The sequence below is a fragment of the Phytophthora infestans genome, genomic scaffold (assembly GCF_000142945.1).
Source record: "Phytophthora infestans T30-4 supercont1.3 genomic scaffold, whole genome shotgun sequence".
In the NCBI taxonomy this organism is placed as follows: Eukaryota; Oomycota; class Peronosporomycetes; order Peronosporales; family Peronosporaceae; genus Phytophthora; species Phytophthora infestans.
In genome coordinates, this window is record NW_003303756.1 from 2,426,864 (window position 1) to 2,446,374 (window position 19,511).

Sequence of the window (19,511 nt, forward strand, 5' to 3'; positions counted from 1 at the left end):
GACAGATTTTGTCGTTTTTATCCACGTCTTAACCAACATACTCAATGTTTAGAAATGCAAGCCCCTTCTTGGGGCATCAATCGCTTTAATGTCACTCTTCACTCTAGACTTGCAGCTCCCAGAGCACAAGAGCTACCGACCGCTGCACCCACTTCGTTTTCGGGAAAGCGGCATCCTCGACATTCACGGCCACCGAGAAGAACAGAGTTTCGCGCTTGCTGTTCGAGTACACCGGAAGCAATCGAAGGTTGTCCGTCTCCTCGCTCTGCGGGGCCCAGCGAAGATGCAACGCTGACAAGCTGTTGCGAATCTCATTAGACGGCGCAAAACCAGTGAAGTTCCAAGTTGCACCTTCCAGTAGAAGGCCACGAGCGGTAAAGCCACCGGCAGACGAAGTCGAAGGGTCCTCCACGTCAGCAAGGAGATGCAGCTCGTCCAGCGAACAGCCAAGATCCGCTGCAGCACTTTGGCGTGCGGCCGTCACGAACGCTTCAGGCGAGAAGAACCCACCGAGCCAGATACCACCAGGTTGCTGCAGAATCTCAGTCGGATCCACTTGCGACAGCGCGTTCAGCTGGTGCACACGTCGAGAGAAGTCTGTGAGCCACTCGCTCAAGCTAAGCTCATCCGAGACACGGTACAGTTGTGCCCATTGCTGAGGCACGTGCTCCCGGTACAGTGTACGCATGGCCTCGCGCGTTTCATTCGACGGCTTCGCCTTATACGCACACACCTGCTGCACTGTGCGTAGCAACCCAACCACGTCACTCAGGAACTTAGCGCCCAGCTCCAGCTCACGGAACATACAGCGGTACACAGGGTTGCCGAAGTGCACGGGGTCACGGACAGTGGGCACAGCAAGTCCCTCCGCTGGGAAGAGCTGCAACCAAGCGCCAACACGATGGTCCAGATCCTGTACCCACTTAGGTCGGGCATCTCCGCCATCAGCAGTAGCCGTGCCCAGCACCATCTTACTCTCGTCATCTGCAGCAGTGCTATCGTCTCCTCCTTCGCTTCCGTAGAATTCCTGCATCACCTGCAAGTTACGCAGTATGCGGGCACCCTGGTTAATGAGCACCATCCTCTCCGCCGATCGCGGCAGACCCATCCACGACGGTGGGTTCGTAGTCGGCAGAGCATGGACCCAGTCCATAAACTGCGCCTTCGTCTTGCCCTCAGCAATCACAAGTCCAGTATCCTTGCCTTCACCAGGCGGCACGAGCTCGAAAGTGTTCTCGTAGCTGGCAGCAGTGAATACATGCTCTAAAAGCGTGTCCATCAGTTCCTGATCGAACGTGTTGTCCACACGACCACCGTAGACTGACTCCTTCAACGTAGTTCGGATAGCTGTCCACGGGATGTTATCAGGAGCAACATGTACACGTCCACTGGCCACTGAGTCCACCCAGCGATCAATCACATCGCAAGCACCACGGAAGTCAGACTGACTGAACTCGTACGTCTTGGACCAGCCAATGGGTACAAAACGCAGTCGCTCATGCACCAACGCATGGAACCAGGCAAGTAGCAAGTACAGACGAGCACGTTCGGTAGGTGAGCGGTTCATGCGGTCCGCAGCCACAGTGTCAAGCGAGCGCACCATACTCAGCTTCATGCCGCTCGGTGGCTCGAACACGAAGATATCGCACATGCGCACGAGGTTCACTGGCAAGTTGGGGTTGATCTCACTTGTCAGGAAGAGACGGAAGTTCGGGTGCACACTCTCGCGTGCATTGTAAAGCTTCTTCTCCACACTAACGAGCCACGACGGACACAAGTGCACATTGCGTAGCAGCAGCCAGGTTCCATGCTTTAATGCCGTGTTCAATCCCTTCTCCGCCGCATCGAAGCCTTCAGATGAACCCATAGACACAGAGTTGTACTTCTTCTGCTGGACCGCTGCGAGTTCGTCAATCTGCGCACTCGGATCGAAACCTGTTGTAGAGCACAGAAGCACTCCACGCGTTGCCTGAGTATCTTCCTCGACATTCTTGGACAACTCGATCTCGCCACGCCATGGGAATGCTGCCGTGAACACCAGCTCGATGTATCGCTCCGACGCGAAAGTGATACGATCAGGACGTAAGAAGTGAATCACAATCATGTCTCGGAACGCCGCACGACGCGGGCTTGCAGAGGCTGACACATCCCAGTCCGTTGGGAGAGCTTCCTCAGCTGATGGGGTTTTCACAAACGTGTTCCACTCGGCTGCATGCTCACGCACATGCGTCTCAAGGAGCTTGAACGTCGACAGCTTCGTCAACTTCAGCAGCTGATCGATCTCAGTCTTCGAGAAAGCAGGTAGCAGCTGTTCAAACTCGCTGCGCTGTGCACCGCTATCAGCATTAAAGAACGTTGACGAGGTTCCAAGAAGCACGTCCATGTCTTCATCCGTAGGTCCATCAAACGCACTGCTGTCATCCATCGTAGTCTTGGCGTCAGCGACTGCAGCACTCTGTTGTTCCAGCTCCAGATAAATCTGAGATAGTCTCAACGCGAACATGAGCTTGTCGTTCTCAGCTAGACCTCTACTCACGCGTCTAGCCAGCTGCACGAAGAGTCCGGTAGAAATGCTGGCAAGACGAGCTGCTTCTCCGCCTTGACTTGACTGAGCCAAGACCTTGGACAGCAAAGACAGGAAAAAGTCGAGCGAGTACTGGTACAGGAAGTGAACCGACGACAAGTTCTCCAGCGCGAAGAACAAGCGTGAGCTCGCCTTCGCAAGCGGTCGGTAGCGACTCGTCGCTTCCTCCACAATTGCCATTGTGGTTTCAGTTTCCGCCGCTTGCTGCGAGATCTGTGCCGCCTCTGCCTTCATACTCTCGAGAGCGTTGATAACCCGGTCGTCGTCTAGAATGTTGCCCTGTACATTGTTGATCTGCTGTAGCAAAGAGTCCTCCAGCTCACGCAATTTAGCCTGGTACTCACCCTGTAACTTGAGAAGATTGTTGCGCTTTTCCTCAGCTTCAGGCTGTTCGCTCTTGAGAAGAATGCTCAATCCCTGACTCTCCAACGAACTCGGAGTGACAGTGAAGTTAACAAATGTCACACGACTGCAAATATCAGGCGAGAAACGACACGACGGGTCTCTCGTGATCAAGAAGAGTCGGAAGTCCGGAGAGTAGTCGATCTCCTCACCCGCGAGACGAATCAACACGCGACCGCCGGTCTTGTAGAGTTCACGGTTCAGCACAGGATTCAGGATCGGGTCAATGTTCTCCACTTCGTGCACCAACAGAGCAGTGCCGAAGCGAATAGCACTGGCTAACACCTTCATGAACGAGCTGTCGAGGAACGACGTCTGCGCGATCTTGGTACTCGTCTTGAGGCTGTAATACTTCATGATGAAATTGTTCGCTTGTCCAGAAGGATCAACGATCAGCGGGAAGCGGTGGAAGCGCTGCAGAATGATGGCGTTCTCGTAGCACAGCTCGTCCGAAGGCAGGTCGCTCATCTGCCACTCCAACTGTTCATTCGGCCGCGACAGGTAGTCCACAAAGCTCAACTGCGGCTTCATGCTAATGCCCATCGAGTCCAAGATGTCACGCCAGTCCTGAACCAGAATCTTCCGCTGCTGGAAATCAAGGAAACCGATGTACGTGAGGAAGGCAGAGGACAGCAACGTGTCGCCTACAAGCGTCTTCATCTGCGTATCAAAGTCGTTCGAACCAGCTTCCCAGCGCTCACTTTCTTGCAGTAAGCTCTTCAGTAACGCCACAGACCGCTCCACCTTTTTGGACACTGAAGCCATGCCGTTCGTGATAATCTGCGCCTCGTTGATCAATGCCGCATACTCGTGCTTGAAGTTTTCAATGCGAATCTCGAGCGCGTCAATGGTCTTTTTGGCCTGTTCGTACCTCTCGCGCAGATCCGACGACGTGTCAATCAGCGTCTGCACTTCGTCTCGCAGCGGTTGGATCTTGTGCAGAATGTTGGTGTAGCTGAGCTGCGACACAATCCACTTGTACAACGGACCGCACGCCTTCGACGCACGATTCACCTTTTCGTAGTCGAACTCATCAACCTTGTCCACGTAGTTCGCCTGGATAGTGTGTCGTTGGCGAGCTGTCAGCTTCTCCGAGTCAAAGTTGACAACCTGCGAGATGAAGTCGTCTTTGCGAATAAACTTACGCAAGTCAGCCCATTCCAAGCTCGACTCGCCCAGCATCACCGCTACTGCCTCCATCGTCATTCGGACGGCAGCAGGAGGACGCGCGAGTGCTCGGATCTCATCAAGCTGAGCCTTACGAATCGAGTTCACGGACGCCTGAGCATCCAGAAGTGCCGGTTCAGCCTGCGCAAGGTCTGCCTCGACAACTTCCTTCCGTGAACGGATCTCTTCGTCCTTGCTCGCAAGATCAGCCGCGAGGGCCTCAGTATCCTTCTTCTTCTCTTGAGCCTCGTTCTGCTCCTGCACCATCTGCTGAAGCTTCTCGTTGGCTTCCACATCTTTCTTCTTGAGCTCCTTCTCCTTCAGACTGAGCTGTCCCTGCAGCTCCGCTACCTGCTCATGCGTAGCCTGTAGCTTTTGCACGCCGACATTTAAGTGAAGCTGCTGGTCCTCCAGCTGCGCACGCTTCTCCGAATACAGCGACACGAAGTGACGGATGAATTCCAGGTAGTCTCTAGGAGAAATGTGGTTGTACTTCATGTGGCGCTTCTGGAGACGCCGCATGTGAAGCAAGACGGCATGGTGGAACTGAACAATGCTCCCAACCAGAACGTCACGGAACGTTCCCGTGGCAATATGCGGGATCAGTTTCGTCAAGACCGCAGCAGCATCACCAAGGATAATAAAGCCCGAGGACCCAGCAAGATCCAGCGTGTTCGTAAACTCGTACGCCACTTGTGCGAGCGCGTGATCATTCCATGTACCGAACCAGTCGACCACGCATCGATTGAAGAGAGCAGGGGACGTATTGGTACGGTTCTGGAAGTCACCTGACGCTGGGTTCATGGTGAACACCACGTGAAGGTTTCGCTGCACCTGCTTCGTAAAGTATCGGAACAGTTCGTCCTCCGTATTCTCCACAATGACACCATCACGCTGTACAGCTTCTCGGCAAGCATGCATAAGTGACGTGTACTCGTCATCCTCGAACAAACCGGGCACTTCGCCCGATGCAAGCAGAGCATTCATGCGTTCCAAGAAAGCAGAATCCAGCACGTTGGACTCGTCAAAGATGAAGCAAATCTTCTCAGCTTCACAGCCACATCGCTTCAGCACAACTCGGAGGTCGTCATCAAAGTTGTCCAGAGTGTAATTCGAGGTCAACTTGATCTGGAACACGGACATGCCGTTCATCCAGCTCACGAAACGGGACAACACCGTCTTTCCTGCGCCACTTTCTCCAACAAGCAGCAAGTGACCAAGCGGTTGACGAAGCACGCGATCAATGCGAAGAACATGGTCGATAACCGAGTCGAAAACCACAAGCTGGACGTTTAGCTCTTCTTCGTAGAAGACGCGCAAGCGAGCTTCAATGTGCTTGCGAAGATCCGTCGTCGTGACTTCAGTGTAGTTCTTGGACAGCCACGTGCTGAACAGAATCGGGTGTTGGCCGCCGTACTCCACCACCTCCAAAGCAGTAGCACTTTGAGGGAAGTGGTTCCTCAACGTCTCCTTCACCATGTGGAAGCACCACTTCTGCTCATCAGACGTCACCAAGCGATCCATGAAAAGTCTTAGGGCTTCGTGGAAGACCAGCTTGACGAGAGTCTCAATGTCGATTTCGTACTCCAGCGGCTCAATAGCTTCGTACAGCGCACGCATCCACCTCGAGAGCTCTCGAGGACTGTAGATGTAGTGCGGCTGCATCTCCGCCGTGAACTTCTTCTGGTTGTTATCGTAGACGTCAACCATGGCATCAGTAAGCGGCTGCACGTACGACCGCAGCGATGGCGTCAGCTTCAGTAAAGCACGGTTGAATGTTCCGTAAATCTGCTTCAGCGAAGGATACGACGGGAAATCGACCAGAAGCACAGGCGCGTGACGCAGTAGACGCAGAGAAATCGGTACACGGCCTGGATCCGTCGGCGGGTTACAGGCACCGACGAACTGAATGCGTTCCAACCGCACCCAAGTGTTCTTTCCGCCCAGCCAAAAGCCTCCTTGCTCGATCAGCTGTCTCAAGAACGTAATCACGCGCTGTGTTCCATATTTGTCAGCCTCCGGGAGGTTGACCTCATCACAGAACACGACGAGCCATTTCTCCGGTGCGTTAGGCGCTAACAACATTCCATTGGGTGTGCGCTTGTACTCGCAATACTGCGAGAACGTCTTCAAGATTAGATCGGGTGAGGTACCAGACGAGAAGTTAAGAGACGCGAATTCGAACTCAGGGAGTGAGTTGATCGTGGACGTCAACGTCATCGTTTTACCACTACCAGGTGGGCCACAGAGGATGAGTGGACGATGCTGCGAGAGCCATCCTCGCAGCACTTCGACGTGACGAATCGTATCCACTGTTGTCACCACAACATCAGTCGACAAGACTTGGTGGCTCTCAAGATCCAGCTGCGGAATCGATCGCAGCCACTGGCGCCATTCACCATCATCGATGTTAACTTCGTACTCAAGCAGACCGTTGTCCGGACTGGACGACGCAGCAACAGGGAACACCAAACGGTTTTCTAGCGTTTGCACCACGAAATCGCACAAAATCATGCGGTTGGTCGAGTCCATGGAGCCTCCGAAGCCCCACAAAACAGAGAACACAAACCACTTCGGCACAAAGCGTGACATCTGCTCCATCGTCATTGGGAAGTCTGAGTGGCCTTCGTTGTACTCGTTGATGCGCGACAAACCGCGTCCAAGTAATGTAAACATCGACATTAGCAGACGCAGCGCCGTGACCTCCATGATGTGCACTTGGCCCATTGCCTGCTCCAAGCAAATCTCGATCAGCGAGGTCATGCCATCTCCACGGTTAATCAGATCTCGGAGAAGAGCGACATAGGTGTGCGCAGTCTTCTTTGCCAGCTCACTTTCACTCGGCTGGAGCGAGAACGAGGACACAACAGACACGTCATCCCGCATTTTCAGTAGATAGTGCTCGACAATATGACACGTCTTGACTGTGTCATGCGAGAACCAAACCATGCCGCAGCGACTGACAGTTGCTAGTGTGGCGTAGCGCAGAGTCTCCGTCTCCATCATGATCCACACATTCGGCGGGATCTCGAGACGTTCGCCTGACGGGAGCGTCAACAGGCGGTTGTCATCCAACACAGAGTTCAAGTTCTCAGCCCATTCTGGACCCACGTCGCCGTCGAAAATGATCCAGTGTCGCTTTTCGCTTTCACCTCTTACGCTGTTAAGCACCTGTCGGAGCAAGTGGGTGAACACACCGTCCGTCCACTCAAGCGTCGTGTTATCAAGAACACCGTACAGATGCTCCTTCGATAACGCCTTGGGATCAATCACATGAGCTTCACCCTTCACACCATCAACAAGCTCCATGGCGTTCATCAGCACACGCCACGCGCTCGACTTTCCAGCTCCAGAAGCGCCCACAAGCATCACACCGTGACGAAGCTGCATTACCTGGTAGAGCTGCAACGCCTTCTCCACCCACTGATCATTCGCAACGTAATTGTTTTTCTTTGCCAGTTCAATAATCCGAGCGCGGAGGTCGTCTTCCTCGATACGATGCGCTTCCGTGCCCGGGAAAACGCCCTTCAGAAGCGTCTCAAATACAGGAACATCGTTGGAAACGAGCTTGGGCAAAATTGTGTCAGTAATAGAGCCGATCAGCGCCTTCGTTTCCAGCTCCTCAATGCTTGCAGGCGCCGCACTTTCTTGCGACTGGGTGATCTTGCGCTTGAGCTGACCAGCACTTACAAGCACGCTCTTCAAAGCGCGAAGTCCGAAATCATAATGAGGCTGCTTCGAGAGCTGGTCCTCGCATAGGTTGAACAAGAGCACAACCTTGGCCGAGATCTGTTCAGCTGTGGTAATACCCTGCGAGAAAAGCATCACTTGTGCGATCAATTCGCGGTCCGGGGCAACCATTGCGATGCTGCGGAACAGTTGCTTCAAGTTGTCCGGTAGGTTCGATCGTCCAGCGTAACCAGGGTTCATCGTCACAAATATACCCACATCGGGGTTCAGCTTGACGCTCTTGCCCAGCAACTCGATGGTAGCGGTGGAGCTGCTGCTTTTTGTAAGAGCCTGCGTGTTGTTCGCTGCCTTGCCGACCTTCAACGAAGACACTCCACTCTGGATCGCCAAAATCTGTTGAGAGACGGCAGAAAGCACACGCTCCTCGAGACGGTTAAACTCATCGAAACATCCCCATGCGCCAACTTGACACAAACCAACAAAAATACGACCCATCGCTTGGAAGTCGAAGTGCTCGTCACAATTGAAGACCAATACAAAGCGACCCAGGTGAGATCCCAGAGCCTTAACGGACTCTGTCTTACCTGTGCCGGCAGGACCGAACGGGTTTCCACCCATTCCGAAGTCTAGCGCTTGCGTCAATGTGAGGTAACAACGCTCCGTAAGAGGGGTCTGCACAAGTCTTTCGCCGACGCCGAAGTACTCGAATCCATACGAGAAACTGGCGTTGGAAATCTGGATAGTGAGTTTCTTGAGCGGATCGGACTCCTTGGCTTGGAAGTAGTGACGCATGTGATACAGCCAACGGAAGTCCTCTGCACTGCTCACCTTGGCCTGACTCAAACGCTTGGTGACGCTCTTCTGATGCACAAGCTCCGTGATCAGCTGCTCATACTTTTTCCGAACGTCGTTTTTCACATCCGTCAGAACGCGTTCACTCAAAATGAGAAGCAGCTTATCCAGCTGTTCAGTAACCGCCGGTAGTTTGTCACCTCCAGCCTTCAAGACGCCTTCGACTTCGTTTGACCACTGCACTTGGGTAGCAAGAATGATCACTTGAGCCGGGAACTCGGACACCCATTTCAGATACGCCTCAGCATTGTCATCTGTCGGGTACGAACGCACGGCTTCTTCTAGAAGAAGAGATAATGTTTTACGCATCTGCTCTTCCACCTTACCCAACCACACGTTGATGCGGGTATCTTCACTCGTCTTCACAGGTTCCTTGAAGTGGACGACTTCTCCTTCACGAGACGCCATTCCCAGAAGCACACCGGTGTTGTTGTCCATCTCCAACGAAGAAATGCCAGCAAACATCTTCGAAAGATGACGCTGAATCTGCATCGGCTCTTTGCTGTTACCGATCATTTCCAGCAAGTCTTCGTCGCCTACGAAGTAAAAGCGAGGGAAAGCAGCACGCTGGCGCTCCAAGTATTCACCCAGAGCACGCTGGACGTTACCCATCATGTCTTGCTGACGTTCAAGCGAGTGATACAAGTTCGGGATGTTGGCAACATCCACGATCATTGGCTTGTGCGCAACGCGCTTCATTGTCGACGTGAACTCATTGTCCACACTTTGGAAACGTGCGAATTCCTTCGGCAACTGCTGCTTAATATCTGCCGATCCAAAAAAGATGCCTTCGAGGTACACCCAGCGTCGTTGAACGTCGATCCAGAAGTCCAGGATGCTACGAATCCTCGTGAGTTTGTCTTCCCAACTCGTCGCTAGCTCAGCAAACACGCGATAGTACGGAGACTGCTTCATACTGCTTAAGCTGTTGAGATGTTCGTCTAGCTTGGCAAACATCTCGTCCCAACCGCGAATGACACGGCAGCGGTTTTGGTAGTTGACCAGGTCCAGCTGATAGTTAGTCCAGTAGTCGGAAACTTGGCGGAGAAACTCGTCCAGTGCCATCTCGCCTTGAGCAGTACGAATAATCGACTTGAGCTCATTGTCGTTGGTGGAGATCTTAGATTCCCAGAAACTGCGTAGGGTCAACTCTGTCAAAGGAGACGAGATGTTCAGCAGTCGCAGGATCTGCTTCCAGTGGCGGTCACGAACGGCATCTGACTTCAGCTCCGATAACAGAGAATTCATGGCCTTACGCGCCTGAATCACCGACGTGTAATGTTCAAAGGCTTCGTACTGCTGCACTCGGGCAGGGAAGCGGCGCATCTCATCGACAATTTCATCGAGTTGCTTGCGGACTTTGCGAGGGTGAACTGCAGACCACAGCGTATCTTGCAGCTCATCAACTTGAGCCCAGACCTTCGAAATGCTCTTCCAGACCTCATCCAGACCGGCTAACTCCTCCATAGCTCTCGATAGATCACCGTACGAAGTGCGGTCATCGTCGATTGAAGAGCCACCCATTCCCGACACATACGAGATGTTCAAGGCATTCAACGCTGCATTCGTCTTATCTTGTTCAGCACGCAGCATCTTGAAGCGCGTATCGAACACAATAAGCGTTTCTGTGGCTGCCTTTGGCGATTGTCCACCTTGCAGTGGTTTGGAGCTGTCCCATTCAGCCACGGCCTTGTTGATCTTGCTGTCCAGTGTGCTCTTCTCTTCCATGATCTTAGCCTGCAGCTGAGGCAACTGACTTTCCATCGCAGCAGTCTTTCGCTCAAGCAGCTGAATGAAAGCTTCCCACTCTCCTTCCACATTCGCCAGCGACGGCCAATCTGCCGAGAATCTGTATCGCTGCTTCTTCAGCAAGCGCTCGCCCTGTTCAAACGACTCGACTGCTTCTTCCCATTGAACGCGCATCTGACGCATCTCTTGGATTAGCGTGATGGCAGCAACGACTTGCGCAGTGGCAGCTTCAAGTGCGTGTTGCTCCAGAAGTGTACGCTTGGACGAAATGGTTGAATAGAACGAGTTGATTTGGTCGCGAAGAAGGTCACCGAAGTAGGCGAGGAACTCATTGTGCCATGCGTCATACTTCACATTCACTTGCGCTTGCACTTGCTGGTAGTTAATGACCATTGGGCCGAATCGCTTTGTGTTGAAGACGGCATCAAACGCATTGCGCTCATTTTTGATCTCCACTAAAATCTGCTGCCACTTCCGAAGATCTTCTCCAACACTGTTCAAAGCAGTCTGGGCGTCCATATCCCACAGCGCTTGGTATTGAAGCCACGTTGACGCACACTTATCCACATCACTCACAGTGACATCCAGCACACTGTACGCTTTGATCAGCAAGTCGAGGGGAACTTTGTTCAGTGCTTCCTTGAACACAGCCTCGCGTCGTCTAGAGCTGGCGCTCTTTCGGGGCGGCGACGATAACGCCAACACAGTCGACTTTCCATACACATTTTCATACGATGACGTCTGAATCTTGGGCAGATCACACACAGAGTTCAGTAAATTCTGAAGCTGAGCAAGCCAATCCCGACGCGCGTCGCCAACCGAAGGCTCCAAATACAAAACTTGGTTCTTGAGTAGGATCTGGTGGGTCGTAACAGTAAGTCCGGCCTCAGCAAGAGCAGCTTCGAACGCCTTGTCGTCGGGCTGAGGACCAAAGCATGCAACCCAGCGCTGCAAAATCACCTCGAGCTTCTTGCCCAGCATCTCACTAATCACAGTGTTCAGGTTCTTCACAAACACGTGCAGGTTCGCATATCCAGCCAAGCTCAACTCGTCGACATGCGTTTGAACTTTCGCCAACACAGCTTGCGCATCTCCAGCCTGGAAGTCGGAACTGGTACGGACACTTTCCAAAAGAGAATCGATCTCACTAGTCTTCTGCAGCAGCTCATCCACCTTGTCATGTAGACGCTCCACCTTCGTAGCAAGGTCCGTAACGTACTCACCCAATCCATCGGCATGCCATCGCATTTCATTGCCCTTCGTAAACGTCTTGCCAATGGTAGCGCGAACTTCACGCACATATGCAGCCGTTAACGTTTCGAAAATGGGCTGGATGCGTCGACACGAGCTTGTGTACGTCTTGAGACTAGCGTCCAAAGACATTGCAAACGGGTACTTTGACTTGGCATCTTCAGCAATCATCTTGAGCGTGAAAGGCACACGGTAGCCCAGCCACTCGAGGTTTCGCACTTCCTTGAACAACGTCACAATCTGCTGGTTGAATGCTACCACCAACTTTTTCTTCTCGCCCTGCGGCGTATCTTCCGTCACGATATTTAGAATGATATTTTTGATGTCGAAGATCGGCATGGACGCCAAATCGTTCACCCACTGGTCGAAGATAAGCTGCGGGTTCAGTTTAGCAATAAACGCCTCAGCCGCTGCCTTTAGCGCCTTACCCTCCACGTGCTGCTCCCAACCAACGCCAAGTACACTCTCAACACGAGACAGCAGCATTTTCAGCTTGCGTTCGATTTGCTTCGCCCACATCACCGCACCAGCAATAGGTGGAATATCGCGCAGTTTGCTTGTGCGCGAGGCCTCAGAGTAGGCATAGTGGGCACGGAACTTGGCCTGGAGGTTGCTCACATCCTCCTTGACATTCTCAATCAGCTGCATCTGAAATTGTTGCACAGCACTGCGAATACGAGGGCGGAAAAACAGCGCATTGTACTTGGAGAATACACGGAACATCTCGTCGGCGTTCGAAGTAGCACTCAGCCGACTGGTAAGGCTGTTAATGATTCGTCCTTCAACGCGATCAATGCACAGATCATACGCCTTGCGGAGGTTCTTCCACGCAGTCACACCTTCCACGGAAACATCAAGAGGATCCAGCGAATTCAATTGGGCGTACGCCGAGTTGATTTCGGCCAGCGCATCGTTCGTGCCATCGCCACGAGCCTCGTCCAGTCCAATGGCGTTCGACCCACCCAGCACTCTCTGAATCACATCACTCAACTTCTTGTGTTGCTCTCGAAACTCGTACAGCTCCAGCAATCGCTCTTCGATCGCAACGTGCTCCATCTGCAGCTCCGAAAGCAGCGGCAGCTTTATCGTGTTGATCGACCCACCTCGTCGCTTGAAGAGCTCCTTGGTGAGGTCATAGAGCGCTGTGACCTGACGATGCCAGTTGGTGAAAAGCTCCTTGCACGACGAAACCAGCTGCTCGAACTGGTTGAACGGGATCTCAATGAGACTGTAGACACGCAGCAGACTGATCACCTGCTGCGTTAAATCACTTGACATGACTTCCACCAAATGCAGTAGACGCGACAGGTTGTACGAGTCGGCCACGCGGATCTTCTTCAAATGAGTAAACACCAGCGTTACGCCCTGATTCAGCTGGCTGATATCTGTGGCCGATAAAATGGAGTTCATGGGGAACTCCTTCATAAGTGTCATGACACTAGACACCTGTTGAAGCGCTGGACTTAAGCCGTGGTCAGTGCTGAAAGAAACTGTAGCCAGGTATCTCTTGGCTCGCTGCAACACAGCCAAAGTGATCTCAACCTCGGGCGACTTGAGTTTCTCTTGAACAGCCAGTAAAGCGCGGTTCAAATCGCACCAAAAGTTGATCTCCTGCATGGCAGTTCCAGGCAATGGCTCGTTCACGAGACGTGTGACTTTCTGGATCTCCTTGATCCACTTGCTTACGCCTCCCTGGATGGTATTGACGAAGGTCACGTCGTTCACCTTGTCTTCCAGTCCCAGCGCTTCCACATCAATCAACACGCCTTTAGTACGGACGAGATCAGCCGCCTGCTGAATCACAGGGTGGAAGACGAGGTTCACCTCTGGGATCTCGATATTCTGTTGATATTGGAGCAGGGCCAGCTCCAACTCCTTCATCCTGCGTCGAATGGCTGGCAGACCTCTCGTGCCTTCGCTTAGATTCGTTATCTCGCTCTGCGGCATGTGCACTTTCGAGTACTCGTTTACGAGCGGCGTGAATGATTGGTGTACGTAGTTGTACACGACAGAGAGCAGGTTGCCTCTGTCCTCAACCCCTTCCTCAGTGTTCTCGCCGCTGCTACTGGTAGCTGTGTCCGAGTCCGTTTTGTCCACTTCCTTACTACCAAGCCCGAGTGTCATAACCTGCAGCTGGTGGTTGAGCGTCTGGTCCTTGGCCAGTGGAGCGCTGAAGCGCTTAATGAAGCACACTACGTCGTGCCCGTTCTTCTTTCCTGGGGAATACTCGATGCCCACGTTCACGCGTACTCGGAATGTGGAGCCGTCCATGGGACTGTCCTCATCGGCGCGTGCGGGCAAGCAATGGACCTGCAGCACGCGCGTGGCTGAGTCCGACACAAACTGGTGCAGAGTGTTGGTCGATTCCGCACTGGCGAGGTCAGCTTTAAAGCTGTCAACACTTAGCGCCGAGCCCTCACCAAAGAGCGGCATGCACGTGGACAATAGGTAGCGCGGAAAATCGACCACAGGCAGCACGTCGGCGGCCGGCGCCGTCACGTCCGCGCTGCTCGCCATGAGCCTCTCTGCTTTCGCTTGGTCTGCTAAGCTGACTTACTCTTTGTATGGCGAAGGGCAACTTTTAGGCCCTCCGCGTTGCTGTTGTCTTGCTTTCGCTGCACTTCGACCCCAAGTCTTCCTTCCTGTCGATCTTTGTGTTGAGGGGGAGTGGCAATCTGCGATCAGAAACGGGGTTTATGTTGCGCTAAAATCAAGTTTTGTTGCGTCGAAGTTGCACAAAGGTTGCGCTTGCAAGGTCGGAAGGGAAAACCGATCACGTTGTAGCGTGAAGTCCACGCCACGCACCACGGTGGAGCTGACAGAAACTCAAATTTTAGTTATATACGCGTCGCATGAGTGCAACACAATCGCTGAAGGGAGAAGCCGAGAAGAAACTACATAAAGTGGTTTCTTTGTGTGCTCTACAGCGGCATCCGCTTCTTGTTCTGCTTGTTAATGAGGTTCTTGTGAATGTGCGGGATGACGCCGCCACCCGCGATCGTGGCCTTGATCAACGTGTCTAGCTCCTCGTCTCCGCGGATAGCAAGTTGTAAATGGCGCGGCGTAATGCGCTTCACCTTGAGATCTTTCGACGCATTGCCCGCGAGCTCCAGCACCTCGGCAGTCAAATACTCCATGATGGCGGCGGCATACACGGCAGCCGTGGCACCCACGCGTTGATTGTTGGCCACACGCTTCTTCAGGAAGCGATGAATGCGACCCACGGGAAACTGTTTAAGGTCGAGCAGTCAGATAGGGAGCAAAACACGGAGCTACGAGTCCCACGTACCTGGAGACCAGCACGCTGCGATCGTGACTGTGGTGCTCGCTTGGATGTAACGCCCTTGCCGCCTTTGCCTCCCTTGCCTCCTTTTCCACCGATACCTGACTGTAAAGCACGATAGACGCAGCAGTTAGCACGACTAGGCACCCATCGACTACAGACACCTCACCATCGATTGTGCCTGAAGATTCCGAAATGGCTCAAAACACCAGGCCCACAACAATGGAGCATACTGATTGGTTGAAATCGGCGAAGCTCGAAGAAAAAAAAACTCTTTTTGGAGGAAACCATCTTTTGATTTAAAAAATGTTTTCAGGACTTTGCTTTTTTGCTTCGACTCTGAAAACTAAAAAGCATGCAAGAAAGTACTTTTAAAACACTTTTTTAAAAAGCGCATCGATGATTGGCTGATTGATTTAACATTGCCTTGACCACCAGTACCAGTCGTCATACTCATGGTCGACGCCTCGGCTGCCTCCGTGCCTGCAACTACTTGCAACACTGCTAAAGATGCGTCTTCTCCTTCTCCTGTAATTGCGAGATTCTCATCCCTGCTGCAGAACACGGCAGAAGCGGATATCGAGTCCATCCAGGTTCCCAAGCCCGACGTAAACGATCCTGCGACCTACAAGCGCAGCCAGGACCCCAACTGGAAGAACACGGGGCTTGACGACATCTACGCCACATGGGACAAGCTAGTGCCCGTGGAAGATCTACCCAAATATGAAGAAATGGGTCTCTTTCTAGTCGAGCACGACCCGCAAACAGCTCGTGAGTTGGAAAAGGCGTTTGTGCTTTTACGACGCAAATTCAAGTGTCTTCCCAAGAAGTCCCAGATGAAATTTGCCTTGGGACTGTTGGTGCAAAAGGGTGCAGCACCAAAAGGTTTGGCACTGGAAAAATTGCTTGTCAAAAAGGCCCAAAAGAGTCAGTCGGGTGTCCTAGTCGTCACAGTGCTCACCAGTCCGTACCCGACAGTGAATGGCAAGAAGCAGAGGTTCAGCTGCCAGTGGAACTGCTACTACTGTCCTAATGAGCCAGACCAGCCGAGAAGCTACTTGCACGATGAGCCGAGTGTGCTACGAGCAAACCGCAACGACTTCGACCCCGTACTCCAGTTCTGTGACCGCTGTGTGACGCTAGCAATGAATGGGCATCCAGTTGACAAGATCGAGCTGCTAGTTCTCGGAGGAACGTGGGCAAGTTACCCTGTGGAATACCAGGAGACCTTCATCCGCGACTTATTCTACGCAGCCAACACGTTTTTTGAGAGAGAGAAGCGAGAACGTCACAGTTTGGACGACGAGAAACTCGAGAATGAAACTGCAGCCGTCAAGATCATCGGTATCACACTGGAGACACGTCCGGACTGCATCACGCCGGAGGAGCTGCGTCGATTCCGGCGATACGGGTGCACTCGTGTGCAGTTGGGTATCCAACACACGGACGATGCTATCTTGAAGAAGATTAATCGTGGACACACGCTGGCTGAGGCGGTCCAGGCGCTCAAGCTCCTGCGTGACTGCTGCTACAAGACGGACATTCATCTGATGCCGAACCTTCCTGGTAGTGACCCGGAGAAGGACCGTGCGATGTTTGACTACGTGCTGCATTCCCCGGACTTACAGGCCGATCAGTGGAAGATTTATCCGTGTGAGATCACCCCGTGGACTGTGATTAAGAAGTGGTACGACGAAGGTAGCTACGTGCCGTACAGCGACGACAAACTCATTGAGTTGCTGATGGATGTGAAGATGGAAGTGCACCCGTGGATCCGTCTTAACCGTGTGATCCGAGATATCCCAAGTCAGTACATTTTAGGAGGAATGGACGAGCCGAATCTGCGTCAAGTGATTTGCAACAAGATGATTAAGCGAGGAACGCCATGCAAGTGTATCCGGTGTCGTGAGGTGAAGACTGATGACGCTGCTATTGCCTCTGCCGAGTGTGTTGTTCGTGAGTACGAAGCCAATGAAGGTGACGAGTACTTCATCAGCTTTGAGACTCCGGATCGCTCCAAGATTTGTGGCTTCGCCCGGCTACGTCTTTCTCAAACTCCTGGTGGTGGTGTGTTTCCGGAGCTTGAAGGTGCTGCGTTGATCCGAGAGCTTCATGTTTACGGCCAGCTAGTGGCTGCAATTAGCAAGAAGACGAAAGCTAGTGCCTCGAAGGATGCTGAAGGCTCGCATGCTCAGCACACGGGCTTCGGTACGCAACTGATGATGAAGGCGGAGGAGATTGCTCGAGCGCACGGCTACAAGAAGATGGCTGTGATCGCTGGAGTTGGCGTCCGAAACTTCTACAGACGACTGGGCTTTGAAGTGGAGGGTGAGGGAGAACTCATGATCAAGCATCTGGATGAGCTGCCAGTAGCAAGCATCTGGTCCAACATAACCGCGTTCGTTAACGAGAACTTGAGTCGCGATTTCTCAACCACCCAGGTCCGTACGGCTATCGTGAGCGCTGTTGTCGTTAGTGCAGTGACTGCAGCTGTGATCAGGAGAAGATAAACTCTTTCCGACCTGAAGACACGCGGGAAAACAGCTTAGAGACGCTTGCAATAAAGAACCGACGATTGCTTTTACCTGACTCGCTGCAATAATTATACCAATACCCCTCTGGGTTAAGTGAAATTGACCATAGTCGACACCTTCTGCACGATCTGCACGACCATCTCGGGGTCACGTTTGGCCATTTCGATGAAGGACTTTGTCTTCGAGACCTTTTCGAGGTTGCGAAGCGTGAAGGTGAAGCACGCGTCTCGTAGCACCGGGTCGTCGTGCTGAATAGCAGCGAGCAGCATGTTGGCAGCGTTGTCAATGCTCAGCGATTCCAGTAGAATTTTCGAGCATTGTCGTTTGAGACCTTGGATGCCGAGCTGTGTCCAACAACAATAAAAAAGGTCAGTATTGTATGACAGTGCTGCTTAACACGTACCCGATCAGCAGCAGCAAACAACTCCGTCACGTTTTCTCTCGGAACATTCCCCTGATCGGTGTAAACATACTCGATCAAGACCAAGAATGTCGCACGACTCACGTTGGGGATCCTCACACGCAGGACTCTGTTCTGTGAATTCTAGTAAAGCAGGACACATAAGCGGCAACTACGGCAGATAAAGCACAAGAATCTGGGTTTTATACCTCACTCGAGAGGAAGGTCTTAAAGTAGGGGTTCCTTATGCAGATGCATTTGTGCGCGAAAATCTCGGAGCCTTCAACTGGAAACAAGTAAAAGGCAAAATTTGGTAAAATGTTACGGGAAGCCATTCGGAGGGCAAGACGTACCGACGAACACGACATCGCTCATCAGCTTGTTGTTGACCAACGAGCGTAAGTGCGCAGCCATTGTTTCTCCTCTACTGCTAGCTGTTTCTTTCTGATTATGACTCCTTTTTTCCTCTACTTCAGAGGCAGGAGCAGGTGCCGGTTCTTCGCTGGGAGAACCGCCACCTTCAATATGTTCGACGACACTACCATCGCCGATGTTCTCCCCCTCAAAATCGTTGTCGCTCGTGTCGTTCTCAGCATCATCGGATGCAGAAGAATAGCTGCTTGTAGCAGACCTATCACCTTCCGTGGAGTCATCATTTGCAGCTTTTTGGCGCTTGCTTGTAGCCCAGGTTCCTGTCTTGTTTGCGTTAGAGCGCTTCGTACCAGGCTTTTGGCTAGAAGAACTCGACTGTATCGGCACGTCTGCTGCTGCGGAGTGTTGGCTGTTCCCTGACAACCGTTCGAGTTTCCATTTGACTTGTTCAAGTGTTGCAGTGAAGCTCCAACCTTTCTCCTTGACTGCGTGGTTGAACAGTACTGTCTTCACTTGATGGGAATCTCCTCTTGTATTCCTGACAATGGTTTGCAGCAGCTCCGTTCGCTTTGGGTACCAGCCTGAGGAGAGAGACTTGACCGGTCCTGTAGGAACATTTTCGCACAGCTTGAGTAAGTGGCTTTGAACCTCTCGCAAGGTGAAGGCTGGCGTGGGCATTGGCAAGAAGTCGCTTCTCTTACGGAGCTCATCAGTGAACGCCTGCATCCGCTCTGGCCATGTACCATGGCGGCCGGCAACAGAGAGAAGGAGCTCGTCATGCTCGGCTGTGAATCGTGAAGATGCCATTTGTTGCACTTGAAGTTGAAAGTGAAAACCTTCGAAGTGACAATGCTGGCGGTAATGCGTCACTATGAAATACTGCGAAAGTTGCATTTCGCTTGGTTGGCAACAAAAGTATGATGAGGCAACTGCGTAGCAGCAACTTACAGAAAGCTGCCCTTTGTGAAAGCAATATATAAAATTGCCAACCGAGAAAAGTTAAGAGTTACACTGCGTTGAACAGTATTAAGTAAAGCTTAATCAATTGTCAGTGTGGGCGGGACATCGCTCCGGCAATCTTGCGGCATCCTCGGGTCAAGCATCGCTTTGCACCTCCATGATTCAAGCACTTGCCTCTTGTCACGACACGTTTCTCACATCCTGGATGCGAGCATTGAGGATTCCCGCCATGAGAACAACATTTTTCCGTTCTTGTTCTGAAGTCTG

The 19,511-nt window shown here is 52.5% G+C and overlaps 3 protein-coding genes across 3 annotated transcripts; 1 reads left to right on the top strand and 2 right to left on the bottom strand.

Moving 5' to 3' along the window:
- Positions 1-103: 103 nt before the first annotated feature.
- On the bottom strand, positions 104-14,212 carry PITG_02526 (dynein heavy chain; the record flags this gene model as incomplete). The annotated part of the gene is made up of 1 exon (XM_002907399.1): positions 104-14,212. The coding sequence occupies one exon, from the start codon at positions 14,210-14,212 to the stop codon at positions 104-106; it is 14,109 nt and encodes a 4,702-aa protein (XP_002907445.1).
- A 296-nt stretch (positions 14,213-14,508) lies between these two features.
- Positions 14,509-15,162, bottom strand: PITG_02527 (histone H2A variant 1; the record flags this gene model as incomplete). The annotated part of the gene is made up of 3 exons (XM_002907400.1): positions 14,509-14,925; positions 14,985-15,083; positions 15,148-15,162. 3 exons carry the CDS (start codon positions 15,148-15,150, stop codon positions 14,617-14,619), a joined length of 411 nt encoding a protein of 136 aa, XP_002907446.1.
- A 271-nt stretch (positions 15,163-15,433) lies between these two features.
- Positions 15,434-17,488, top strand: PITG_02528 (elongator complex protein, putative; the record flags this gene model as incomplete). Its single annotated transcript, XM_002907401.1, has 1 exon — positions 15,434-17,488. One exon carries the CDS (start codon positions 15,434-15,436, stop codon positions 17,486-17,488), a length of 2,055 nt encoding a protein of 684 aa, XP_002907447.1.
- Positions 17,489-19,511: the final 2,023 nt, after the last annotated feature.